This window comes from Amyelois transitella, chromosome 3 (genome assembly GCF_032362555.1).
Source record: "Amyelois transitella isolate CPQ chromosome 3, ilAmyTran1.1, whole genome shotgun sequence".
In the NCBI taxonomy this organism is placed as follows: domain Eukaryota; kingdom Metazoa; phylum Arthropoda; class Insecta; order Lepidoptera; family Pyralidae; genus Amyelois; species Amyelois transitella.
Genome location: NC_083506.1, coordinates 9,115,783 through 9,129,414, shown reverse-complemented (window position 1 = coordinate 9,129,414; position 13,632 = coordinate 9,115,783). Strand labels below are relative to the sequence as shown.

At 37.2% G+C, this 13,632-nt stretch overlaps 1 protein-coding gene across 4 annotated transcripts in view; it reads right to left on the bottom strand.

The window, feature by feature from the left end:
- The window catches only part of LOC106140165 (cytosolic carboxypeptidase 1), a 57,064-nt gene that overhangs the window by 37,116 nt on the left and 6,316 nt on the right, over positions 1–13,632 (bottom strand). For 2 of the 4 annotated variants that reach the window (XM_060952413.1, XM_060952404.1), the window contains exons 2-18: positions 12,447–12,529; positions 11,949–12,039; positions 11,691–11,771; positions 10,522–10,692; positions 10,292–10,423; positions 10,057–10,188; positions 9,633–9,776; positions 9,082–9,279; positions 8,732–8,999; positions 8,259–8,518; positions 7,814–8,009; positions 7,510–7,632; positions 6,435–6,558; positions 5,228–5,435; positions 4,680–4,852; positions 4,320–4,457; positions 153–331 (exon numbers count right to left, since the gene is read on the bottom strand). In XM_060952413.1, coding sequence (XP_060808396.1) covers positions 153–331; positions 4,320–4,457; positions 4,680–4,852; positions 5,228–5,435; positions 6,435–6,558; positions 7,510–7,632; positions 7,814–8,009; positions 8,259–8,518; positions 8,732–8,999; positions 9,082–9,279; positions 9,633–9,776; positions 10,057–10,188; positions 10,292–10,423; positions 10,522–10,692; positions 11,691–11,771; positions 11,949–12,039; positions 12,447–12,529 — 2,701 coding nt within the window. Of the gene's footprint in view, positions 1–152; positions 332–4,319; positions 4,458–4,679; positions 4,853–5,227; positions 5,436–6,434; positions 6,559–7,509; positions 7,633–7,813; positions 8,010–8,258; positions 8,519–8,731; positions 9,000–9,081; positions 9,280–9,632; positions 9,777–10,056; positions 10,189–10,291; positions 10,424–10,521; positions 10,693–10,724; positions 10,893–11,690; positions 11,772–11,948; positions 12,040–12,446; positions 12,530–13,632 lie in introns of all 4 variants that reach the window. The other 2 variants (XM_060952407.1, XM_060952419.1) reach the window with 2 other exon arrangements.

Genomic DNA, 13,632 nt, shown 5'->3' with positions numbered 1-13,632 from the left:
AGTTTAAACTTTACAAGAAACTTTCATTCTAATCGTTCCTTTTATTTTCATCCTCAACCCATACCTTGAGTAGGTAATTCAAGTCATTTCGAAGCTAGCGATAAGAAAACTTTTAAATGAGTGAATAAGAATTGCTGTATGGAAGTACTTGCCAGCCATTAATGACGCCTTCTACATTGAGCATGGGCACGATCTTGAACACGTACTTCGTCCGGAGTGCAGCCGCGGCACTGGTGTCCCCTAGGAGGTACCCGAGCGTCCCGTCCATCACCCACGACGCGTTGCTTTCCCCGGGGTGTACCCGAGACGTAAGGAATATTATTTCTCTATCCTAAAATAAAATAATACTCTAATGTATGCGACAGTAAAGTTTCTAGTAAAAGATTTTAATTTACCATGATAATTCTTATGAATTGGAAATAGTGGATAAGGATAGTGTTACTGCGCACCTCTTTAGGAAACATTACAACAAATTGTATGTACAATTTATGCATCTCGTAAATAGTAAGTTTTCGGGATTTCCCTGACAATTATTAAGAATTACATACATACATACATACATAAAATCACGCCTCTTTCCCGGAGGGGTAGGCAGAGACTACCTCTTTCCACTTGCCACGATCTCTGCATACTTCTTTCGCTTCGTCCACATTCATAACTCTCTTCATACAAGCTCGGCGGTTTCGGGTACTTTTGACCTGACCCTTTACCAGGACGTCCTTAATTTGATCAAGATACGTTCGTCTAGGTCTTCCCACTCCGACCTTTCCCTCCACACTCTCCTTGTATATCTGCTTAGTCAACCTGCTTTCATTCATCCTCTCCACATGACCGAACCATCTTAACATACCCTTTTCTATTCCTGTAACTACATCTTCTTTCACATCACAACATTCCCTTATCACGCTGTTCCTTATCCTGTCACTCAATTTCACACCCATCATACTCCTTAACGCTCTCATTTCCACTGCATTTATTCTGCTTTCATGCTTCTTTTGCCATACCCAACTTTCACTCCCATACATTAATGTCGGGACCAACACGCCCCTGTGCACAGCCAGTCGAGCCTTTTTGGATAGTTTCTGACTGCTCATAAAGGCATGCAAAGCTCCATTCACCATGTTCCCCGCGTTCACTCTCCTTTCAATATCACTATCATACTTGCCATCTGATGTAAACTTTGATCCTAGATATACAAACTCTTTCACTTGCTCCACTTTTTCTCCTCCAATCAAAATATTACATGCTGTCATTTCTTTCTCCATTTCAAAAACCAGTGTTTTAGTTTTACTTACGTTCACTTTCATTCCTTTCTCTTTTAAAGCTTCATGCATACAGTTTACCATCTCCTGTAACTCCTCCGCTGATGACGCCAGTATAACCTGATCGTCGGCATAGAGCAGACATTTGACGAGTAACTCATTCATCCTTAATCCACTTTTAGACTCTTTCAAATCTGTCAAACAGCTATCCATAAATAGGTTGAACAGCCACGGTGACGCAACACATCCTTGCCTAACGCCTTTCTCAATCTTAAACCACTCAGTGTGCGCTCCGTTTATCCTGACACAAGCACTCGAATCCTCATATAAGGATTTCAGTGCTCGTATTAAGAGACTGCTCACCCCATGCATAGAAAGTGCTGACCACAATTCATTCCTCTCAACTCTGTCATAGGCCTTTTCCAGATCTACGAATGTGCAATAGACTTTTTGACTCTTGGCCAAAAACTTTTCGGCTATGCACCGCAAGGAAAAGACCTGATCAGTACATCCCATTCCCTTTCGAAATCCCGCTTGAGCATCCCATATTTTGTCATCAGTTTCATTCCTGACTCTATTAATCAATACCTTAGCATACAATTTGCCGACGACGCTAAGCAGGCTTATACCACGATAATTTTTGCAGTCCAGCTGTGACCCTTTTCCTTTGTAAAGTGGCACGATAACAGCCTTACACCAATCTTTTGGTACTCGGCCGCTTCTCCAACACAAATTGAAAAGGCAGTACAACTGACTAGCTACTACGCCTTTTCCTGCTTTAAGCATCTCGACCGACACTCTATCACACCCAGCAGCCTTTCCCGCTTTCATACTCTTAAGTGCTTCCACAATTTCGAACATTTCAATTTCGCCTTCCATCTCATTCTCTTTTTCTTCGCTATAGCAGAAATCTTTCTTATTTCCTTCCTTTTTTTCAAATAAACTTTCAAAATAGTCCTTCCATATCTTTAGTACACATTCTTCTCCTTTCACAACGCTACCATCCTGGCATCTGATCCTAGTCAGCTCTCTGGTTATAGTATTTCCTCGGGCTGACCTTACGGATTTCCAGAATACTTTCAGATTTGACTGAAAGTCTTCTGATAGCCTTTTATCAAAATCCTCTTTATACTCTTCTTTCTTTCTAATCACAGCTTTCTTAACCAAATCTTTCATTTTCTTATATTCCTTACGTGCTTCATTCACATCTTCATCTATAACCTCTTGCATTCTTAAGTTAGCTTTTGCTGCTAACAAATCCAGCCATGCTTTCTTCTTTAATCGCACTAGTTCTCGCACATCTTTACTCATCCACGCATTTTTGTGATTTTTTCCTTTCCTTCTTCTACTTACACCACACACTTCAACAGCTACTTTCACAATTCTTTCTTTAAATTCCTTCCATCCATCTTCAATATCGCTCATTTCCTCTAAATCTTCAAATTCATCCTTCAGTCTATTAATATACTTCTTACCTACATCCATATCTTGCAAATTTTCTACTTTTACTCTTTCCAAAGCGCTGGTTTGCTCCCTTACCCTGTGCCGCCAGCGATTGAAGATACCCCTTATCCGGGATATCACCAGTAAATGGTCCGAGTCAATGCCAGCACCGCGATATGCACGGGTATCCAGCACTTTGTTCTTCAATCTTTCATCTACAATCACAAAGTCTATCATACTTTTTAAAATACCTTCCACTCTTGTGTAGGTGTGGATCTCTTTATGTTGAAACATTGAGTTCGACACAAAAAGATCCCACTCTAGACAAATTTCTAATACACTTCTTCCATTATCATTCACCTTTTCGTCACCAAACGCACCAAGCACCTTTTCATATCCATCACGCTTTACACCCACCCATCCATTAAAATCACCTAACATAATAATCTTCTCATTTGGCTTGGTAACTTTCAATACTTCTCTTACACTATTCCAGAACTCCTCGTTTTCGCTTTTTGCTGATGTTGTACCCCTCGAACCCACATCCCAAGGTGCATAAACACCTAGAACGAAGATCCGAGTGATTCCAACTTTCAGCCTAATCCATAGAAGACGAGGGCTGACACACTCATACTCATTCACGCACTCAGCCATTCGTGCAGAAAGAATTAGACCGACCCCTTGACAGCCTCGGCTGGTACTGGAAATTCCAGACCAATACGCCGTGTAAGGGCCGTGCTGCGTCGCGTCGCATCCTTTCCGCTTCGTTTCATTCACGCACAACACATCCAAACGTCTTTCATCCATCATCTGGCATACTTCCTCAATCTTATCCTTCATTCCTCCTCTTACATTCATCGTCGCAAAGCGGCTTTCAGCAGACCGCATACCGCTCCCGCCGGGAACGAGACGTGATGGGGTGCGGACACCATCGCCGCCATCTAGGTGCTCTTTCAAAAAATTTACATCCATGCGATTCCCACGAGACGCTAGGGAAAAATTTTGTCCGCCCCAGCAGAGCCCCGCATGCCAGGGTAAGGCTAGCCATTACCTGGGGGTCGCCCAACCCCATGGCGGAAGTGGCACGCTCGAGACTAGGCTCGCCCCTAGCCATGCATCCATCGGCGCGGCAGACCTTAGATTGGCAGGGATTTACATTAAAGAGGAATCCCAAGTCTATCCCTTAGTCGGCTCTTACGACATCCGTGGGAAAGAGATGGAGTGGTCCTATTCTTTTGTAATGGTGCCGGGAACCACACGGCCAAGATTAAGAATTAATGGCTTAATAATATTATCCATTGCCACTATCACCCAGATATGTTGGTAAAAGAAATTTCTAAATAGAGATATATAAAGGAGCAAATCGTTTCTCTATTTTAAAAAGAATCTGGCTCATCCTACACTTGTACAGTAAGGAGGAGACAAAAAAGATTCGTATTAGAAGTTCATTCAATAAGAAAGAAGCATTGCCATAAAAACAAATGTAGGCGTAACAAACGCTGTTGGTGCTTCAGTTAAAACAAATATGCTTTTTAAAATCAATATGAGTAAGTAAAATTTGTTTTCCTAAATTTTTTCTTGACAGATGTATCATACTATATATAGTGAACGTACTGCTATAGGACTAGAGGGGGTATCTTCGGAAGATATTGTAAGTAGAGGCACTTCGTTACTGTTGAGTGAGTAGCAGAGTGGCTCCGCGCGAAGGTAGGCGCCGGCTGGCATCTGCAAGCTCCAATGCCAAATTTTTGCCTGAAAAAATATTCTAATCATTCATTTCATGAAAATACTAAAACAAATATCTTAATCAATCACGTCTTTTCCCGTAGCAGAGTTAAGTGTACTGTGTCACTCTAAAAGGAGTCCAATGTTTCCAGTTCTGTATAAAATCTAGATGTATTAATGACAGTGAAGTAGTACTTCCTATGACTTATCCTTATACCAAAATAATTTAAACCAAATCTAGTTCCTTACCATCATCATAGAATAAGTATAAGGGAAGTGGTAGGCGATGTAGCAAACATCGTTGGTGTGAGGAAACTCGATATTGAAGGTAACCGTGAGATAGCACTTGTTGTGGTTCTTCTGGTTCGCATAGTGGTAGCTGTTGCGGTAGTAGCAGATGTCCGAACCGGCTCGAACCCACCCTGGTAAAGTATTAAAATAGAAGTATGTTTGTGACGTATTTACTTTAATTTTATTCTGTTAGTGTAGGTTGCGTCCTCTCGGAGTAAAGCCCGAGGTACGTGTATGACCATAATCTTGGATTGGGTAAGTCAGCTTATTAAACGAAGCGACTCCTGTCTGATGTCAGCAACCCTTTACAGGAGAATCTTACCCGAACTGTATCGTGGTTACACATCTAGGTGCTTCAACTCCTGATTTTTCATGATGTTTTACCTCATTGCAAGAGCTTAAAACTAATGCTAAACATGTCTTTGAAAAGAGTCCTCCTCAGAAATGGTCGCTTATAGTTTCAAGGTTTATAAATACTATTTGCTATTCAATTCGAAAATTGTTACCTGGTCTTCCACTAACAGCTTCCCTTACGGAGTACATAACTGGTTTCATGCCAAAATTGAACTGGCTGTCAGACTTTTCACAATTGACGATATTAAAAGTATACGGGCGTCCTTGCTGCATGTTCCGTACTTCGAAGTAGAACCACTGGTGTCTCTTCGTGGAGTTGACGTCAGGCATTAAAATCAGCTCGTATTCTCTGGGGCCTATCTGGACATAAGAGAAAATAATATTTGCCTAATGAATAGTACGAACAGTTCAAGGTCTTTGTTAGTGATCAAATTCAAATTCAAAACTTTTATTCATTATTATGGGACATTTCAATATAACTTAATAATTTTTATATCTTTCGCTTTCATTACATTGGTTGACGTGAAATAAATTACTAAAAACTAAGTTTACTGCTCCTTCCAAAGCTTCAGCGCAGAAGAAGCGGTAACAGACTGTATTGCAGCATTTTTTTTTCAACAACGCCAACTTCACAATTATCCAAACTTAGAGTAGAAATGTGGACGGAAGAATACATTGTTGTGATTGACTTATACGAAATTTTAGTAATAATCAGTACTATAATAAGCCTTCTCTCAAAGTACTTTACTGACTTTGCTAAGCTCATGATACGACATGATTAATTTATGTTTATTTCGTAAATTTCTATCAGTTGTAGCAACAACAATGTGTAAGTTTTTGGAAAAGAGGTATTTTTCCTAACATATATTATAAGATCAAAAATATACTGGGATGCTACTGTATGTATATTTATCAAAAGAGTTGTCTTAACGAGTCTCTTGGACCTAAACCGTAAAAAGTGCGAACTGCCCTTTTCTGAATTATAAAACAGTTTGTTCAGTATATCAGCCACGTTACACAATAAAAGTAAACCATATGATAACAAACTATGAAAATAGCTGAAATAAACAAGCTACTTATGAGTATTAGCAACATGTTATTAACAACATTAACATCAGATGCCAAAAGAGCTGTTTTCTTTAAGAAACATTTATAACTGTTTTTATTAACAATACAGCGAGTAATGGTAAAACTTATTTATATTACTGGTTAAATTTTAGGGTATAACTAAAAACAAGGATTATTCGATAAGCATGAGTATTCAGGGTAATAATCGCGAGGTTATTAACCGATTACAAGTGTTAATTATTTCAATGTGTAATGAAGGTATTTGCTAAGCTTTATTAATTTTTTGATTACCTGAATAGCCTTCCTGAGGTTCCCAGATTCAAATCTGGATTCAAAATTCAGTCTTGAAGAAAATGTATTGAGTTTTGTAATTTCTTGCTCATCAGTATTTGTCAGTAACGCCACATTCTCATAACTAAAATAAAATATAATGGTTTATCAAAACTAAAATCTATACATATAATAAATCTGTAAAAGGGTCAATTCTGTACATTGAAAATATAAATAGTAGGGGGTGTTAATGGATTGATACCAAACCCAAAAATGTGATTAAAAAAAATTTTGTCTGTCTGTCTGTCATCACGTGAAAACTAACGGTTCGAATTCGATGAAACTTGGTATAATTATACCTTATTATCCTGGGCATAAAATGGGATACTTTTTATCCTGGAAAATTACGTAAAAAAAATTGGAATTAAAATTGTATTCGTGTAATTTTAAACCGTGCTTTTCAGCGCGACCTTTTTGATTAATGGATTTGATGGCATTTCTAAGACTGTTCCGATCAGTTATTTGTAAATACTTTTGTAAATATTATAGTAGTTTAAGTTTTCATCGTAAATTGAATTATTTAGGTTGGTATTTTATTTTCTTTTTGTTTATCTTTGGAAACATAGGTATAGTAATAAGGTTATTTAGGTTATCCTACTACTATTATAAAGGCGAATCCTACTACTATTATAAAGGCGAAAGTTTGTATGGATGTATGGATGTTTGTTACTCTTTCACGCAAAAACTACTGAACCGATTACCATGAAATTTGGTATGTAGGTAGCTGAATACCCAGAATAACACATAGGCTACTTTTTATCCCAGAGTTCCCGCGGGATTGATAGGGTTTCCATGCGGACGAAGTCGCGGGCGGCCTCTAGTTAGGTTATAAGGTAAAGTAGGTTAGTTAGAAATAAACCATCCACGCGAAGACCGACATCCGCGCGGACAGAGTCGCTGGCGGAAGCTTGTAATATATAAAGTTAAATGGTCAATACAAATAAAAGCCATGTATCTAATACTTATTTCAAATATTAATGTGAAATTTTGAACAATCATACAGCATTCTTAAGAATGTTCCTTTTTTATTTTCTACCTTTTTTGTGATAAAGTTTCGGGATTTGCTGTTGGGCCGCAGATCTGATCTAAATCGTAAACAACTTCATTCATATATGCTTCCGGATTAATTGCTCTGTCTACGCAGGAAAGTAGTTTTGACCTGTAATTGTAAATTATTGTTTTAAAAAATAAAATAAAAAACCTTATTATCATATACTTACATGATCCACTTCATTGCCCACCCTTCTGGGTGGGCAATGAAGTGGATCATGTAGTTACTATGCAATAGCCCCGTAATTCTCTACAAAAAGAACTAGCGTTTATTATGTCAAGCACCTTACCTACACGCCGAGCGTTCCATTTTGTTCAAGGGCTCAGGCAGATTTGCGCTTTGTCCACCCATCATATCAGGGTAGGCTACTTTTACGAAAGGTACCACGCTCTTAACTCTGGATGATATTGTGCAATATACACTCGCAAAGGAGCTATATTTTGAGATATCCTTGTGAATTTTCAGAGAAGAACATGAGGTTGTAGCTGAAATGAACAAAAAAGTGTATTAAGTTTTACCTTTCAGAGGAATGTAACTAAGTATTACAATCCATCTAAACGTGAATATTGGCTCTGGCTCGTAAGGGAAAAGACGTAATATGTATCTATTCGTGTCTACACACAATTTTGTTCTACAAATATATTTTTGAGCAATTAAAACAATAATCAAAATTTTCATCATTTCCATATTTTTTCATGTAGAAGATTAGTTCTACGAAAAAAATATATACTTACAGGTACTTTCGTGGACTTTCTGAGTATGATAATTTTGACCTTGTTGAAATGAAGGAGTTGGAGAGCTAAAGTTGTCATAGTCTGTATTTCCTAAAGCTGCAGTAAGAGAAAGGTTAAGAAATGATGGTCCGTTTCGAGTTGAAACCCCCTGCTGAGATACAAGAAAATCTTCTAAAATCGATCCACGAGAATTAGATCGACTTTTGACTAGTCTAACTTGTTTATTATAAGATCCAAACTCTTTGAAGTAAATAAAATATCTGAAACAAAATGTTTTTGGTACATAGTAACATCGTACTTAGTTGTACTCGTAAGTTTGACGAGTGTTAATTGATGTTGTCAAGAATAACAGAAAATATAAATGGGAGGGTGAAGTAAATTGGGAAAACGCAAATATGAGAGAGGGGGAGTAAAATTTTTTCAGTCAAGTGGATATTAGAAACACTTTTAATTTGATTAGCAAGAAGTCCTACTTTTTTAAGTCTTCTATATCTCTCTCATTAGGATTTATCCAAAGTGCACTTTGTATACTATCGCCACTTTTCATTTGAATCTTGTCATCATCATTCGCTTCTGTTTTAAGTTCATTTTCTTCAAATTCCATGTCAGGAAACTCATCAACCTCAACATCTGTGTCAGGACCATCATCATCATCATCATCAAGATCAGAATTAACAGTCTTTGCATCAAAATTAGCCCCATCTTCTTCATCTTCATGACATGGCCACGATGCATTTGTACCTGTAATGTATTAATACCAAATAATTTCAGTGCCTAAGTATTTTTAGCAACTTTTGTGGAAAAGTTATTTTTTATTACCCACCTTTTAACATTGGGCCAAGGTTGAAAGAGGCAGGGCTAGATATTGGGACCGGGAGAGCTTGATGTTTGAGACATAGCGTGATAACCGAACATACACGTGCTAGTAAACCATCGAATTCAGGTTCATCTGGACACTGAGAGCAAAACCGGTGTAACGTCTGAACATGTTTCTTGGTGCACAAAGCTCTTCTCCCAGCTTCTGAAAAATTTACTTGCATGAACTTCTTTTTCTTTGTAGTGTTATCGCATTAACGTGAAAAATACAAATTTAACAAGAAATTTAGAAACATCTTTTTTTTATTACTATGGTATAAAACTTACTCATCATGAAATATTTACATATTTCATGATGAGTAAGTTTTATACCATAGTCTACTCAGACTATTTACGCAAAAATTACCTTGACTTAGTGACTGATGAATTATTCTTGATTTTTAAAAATAAAGGAAAATATTGTTACTTTAATAGCAGTAATAAATCAAAAGTTGAAAGGCAATTTAATTACATACCAAATAAGATTTTGTTTGCAAGTTGTCACATAAAAATACGTACTTATATTGCAAAGGTGCTGCAAAGTCTGCAAAATGTGGGCGCATATCTTGAGCCTCATGCGCCCCTCGTAGCGGTCCCAGCGGTCGAACACCCGGAGCAGCACAGTACACAGCCCTGTCTTCACGATCTGCATGCAGCACACCTCTGTGTGAGTTACGCACGTGTGATTCATGTGACATAACATTCGCCGAACATGCAACTGTATCAGGCACAAATGTAATTGCCATACAACAATGTGATCTAAAAGTTTTGTTGTGTAACTTTTGCTATTAACTATCCCATCAACCTTATGAATGTGATAAATGACAATTTGAAGTGACTTGTGCATGTTCTATTGTTTTCGTAATCGATAATATATTAATCACATTAATGTCATAAAGTAACATTGAAACGTAAAGATAGTTGTATAAATTTATCGACTAACTATTTTTGCTGAAGTAATCGACAGCATCGAGGCACAGCCGGAGCCTGGCAGTGGGAATGAAACCCAAGCTTGCAAGTACTCGCTCATATGTCGCTATTACCCCGTCTCGAATCAAAATAGATGTCGTGACAACTGAAACATTTTAAAAGTAATAATTAAAAAACCTTTTTTATTGACTATTTTATGAGCAAGAAAGTGAAGGTTTAATATAATTTCTTTGTCATGTTATGCTTACCATTTTTTGCGAGTTGTTTCACGATAACTAACAGTGGAAAAATAAGCTTGTTATCGGTAAAGTGCCCTTTTAGTATAAGATGCATTGTTCTAACACATCCAAGCATCCTTATTTTCATGGCAAATTTTGGATCTAAAACAAAATAAAATAAAAGTAATAAACCTATAGGTATGTGGACATCAAGTGTGTTCAATGCAAATTAACTAATCATTAAATTTGCTATTTGTGACCTCGAGAGCTAAGCGGAGCCAAAATCCAGATGAGATCTTGCAATACTAATTCTGTCCCAGCGTGGCGATCACGTTTGTCATGCATGGTCGATATCACCTTCTTTATAATTATTTGAGTTCCTTTAATTGCTATACAGTCTTGCATGCATTGCTGTCGGGCGAGGTTGTTAGCTGAAAACAATATTGCTGATTAGCAGTCGTACCTCTCGGCGCGAGCGCAGCAAGAATCCAGACGAGGTCTTGCACTATCAGCTCGGTGCTAACGTTTCCATCGCGTTTATTATGCGTGGCGACCAAAACGCGGATAACTGCCTCAGTGCCGTTTAACGCTATGAAGTGTTGCGCACATAACTGCCTTGCCATGTTGTTTGCTGAAATTATCGATATCGGCTGTTTTCATCACTATTCTTAGTTCAATGTATGCCAAGGCCAAGGGATGTTCAAGAAGCCACATTTGGAAGTTACTTAATGCAATTTAGTTCAAACTTTTGTGCCGCCTACATACATGCCGACTTTATTGCATCGACTATCTAATCTATGTGTATGTTAATTTGATTGAACACAACAGCACGGTGATATGACAATTGAATATACAGTTGCTCCAATATTACAGATTACAAGGTTGCATTGTTCAGTTGTCCAATGTCAAGTGAGAGAGCGTCTTAAATGTCAGTTGGGCTGGTCCAAAGTAGTTGAACAGAAGAATAAAGTCGTTTGGCAAAGTCTTATAAGAAGTATTGTGCAAATCGAGCAGAATTATGTGATATTTTTTTAATATCCTTAAATATAAAAACACGCTGCAGATTTGATTAAGATCATGCAAGGCACAACAAACCCTTTTACAAATAAATATAATCGTCCGCCAGTAACATTCATAACTCATAGAATAAATAATTTACAACTATTTTATGAAGAGCTTTTCTTCAGCACCTTTATCAATTGCTTGTTGAACATTTTTCGATACAAAATAAAACTGTATTATTCTCCAAGTGTCCAACAGACTTGAATATCAGTAGCGTTTTAGTACACACAGAGAATTACGTATATTATGTACAGTTCATGCATTATTCGCAATAATAACTTGATGTGAGTTTATGCTGTGAGCTGACGCACTATTTAAAAATTCCACAAAACAATTTTTTACATAAAGCCCCACTTCGGTGACATACCCTTTTTATTTAGAGGTGATATATTTTCTTTTCCTGCCTTTTTGATTTCTTTCTTCTTGCTTGACGGCACTTCAATGGGGACTGGTTAAAATATGAATAACTTTTTTTATGATAATGTAAAGTACATAGGAATAGTAAACTTTATATACTAAACGATTGCATGAAATAAAGTTGGATGGCATGATACGTGTTTGTCATATTTCATAAATTTATTATATGTATATGTATGTGAATAAGAGAAGGGATATAAGAACCAACCTGAAGTTTTTTTGCCTTTGCTTTGTTTTAGACATAGTGCTTCTCTCAATATTGATGTTATATAGGTTGAAGTCGCTGTGTCTCTTGAATTCTAAAATAAAAAAAAACATAATTATTTATGTTTTTCCGTCTCAAATTCCCGGCACCTATAAAAAAAGAATAGGACCACTCCATCTCGGTCCCATTGATGTCGTAAAAAGCCACAAAGGGATAGGCTTATAAACTTGGGATTCTTCTTTTAGGCAATGGACTAGCAACCTATTGGTACTAGTCAGTATTAGAATCTCAATTCCATCATTAAGCCAAACAGCTGAACGTGGCCTATCAGTCTATTCAAGACTATTGGCTCTGTCGCACCCGCAAGTTATTTAGCAAGGAAATTTACAGAATAAACAAACCAAGAACTTCAAAATATGCCACAAAAAATAACATTACTTCTATGGTGTGTAAGCAACCAACTTAAAAAAAATATATTATAAACAAGTGAACCAAACTTACTTCCAATATAGATAGTAACATCTGCATGGCCCCAGACTGCTTGTTCCATAGCTTGTCAAGTGTACTTTGGCGGACATGTTTATCTGAAAATTTATTAAAATGCAAAAGGTTAAAAACAAAGAGAGAGAAGCTAAATGTAAATATGGCTATGAAGCACTTAATTTCTCGATATTTCATTGAAAAAAGACTAGGAGTAAAACTGGATCCTCCGAGCTATACATAATTGAAGGCGATGCTTTGAGGCCAACTAGTGGTATTTACTACTTCATCAATAGCTCTAAAAATGATGATTTACAATCATTGCAACATTGCCGTATTTTTGCCCGAAGTATATAATTGTCTGTCTGTTTTCTTATATATCATGTAGCGTCTAAAGAATATTTTTAAGAGGAATATTCTGACAAAATCGAAGGCAGCAATTTAAACAAGCTACGAAAATGCATCGTTAGAGCTAAAAATAACAAATTAGTATAATTTATGCTATAAAAATTACTATTAGGAATGTGTAGTTTGACATGGACTAATGTGTTAAGAGTCAATAGATTGCGGAAGTGTCCATAAATTAGTTCAAGTGCATTGTTGTTTATATGCTCGGGATGCAGTAAATGACCTAATGGTGACACTGACAGGCCGCCCCGGCTGCGGACCTGGCACCGAGCCAGCCACGCGTATTGCACGTCAAATCATTAGCATGTTAACTTCTACGGTGTTGCTTATAAAATTTAACCGTCTTTTCGGAGGTATTTCACTCATTTGTCAAATAAAATACCTGTTTCTCTCTAAATCTCAAGTTAAGTGATCGTTAACCTATCGAGCTGAACGTGGCCTTTAGTTTTGTTGAGACTATTGGTTTTGTCTGCCCCGTAAGGGTGAAAATATCCTTTTATGCCCTATTACCCGTCGGTGTCATGGTATCTTATAATATCTTAACTGATAAATCAATAATTTGGTTCTATCTCATTGATATCCTGTGTTTGAATTCGATAATGCAATCTGGAGCACACTATGTTGAAGGAGAGAGTTCGTACTTAAACATTTTTTAATAAAGAACTATTGCACTTTAGATATTAAAATCCCTTATTGAACCAATAAAATAAAATCTTTGGCAACACCACACAGTCAAAACACAAATGTAAAGATAATGCTGACGCCATAGCAACAAACAGTCGCAGACGCACTTGCGCTA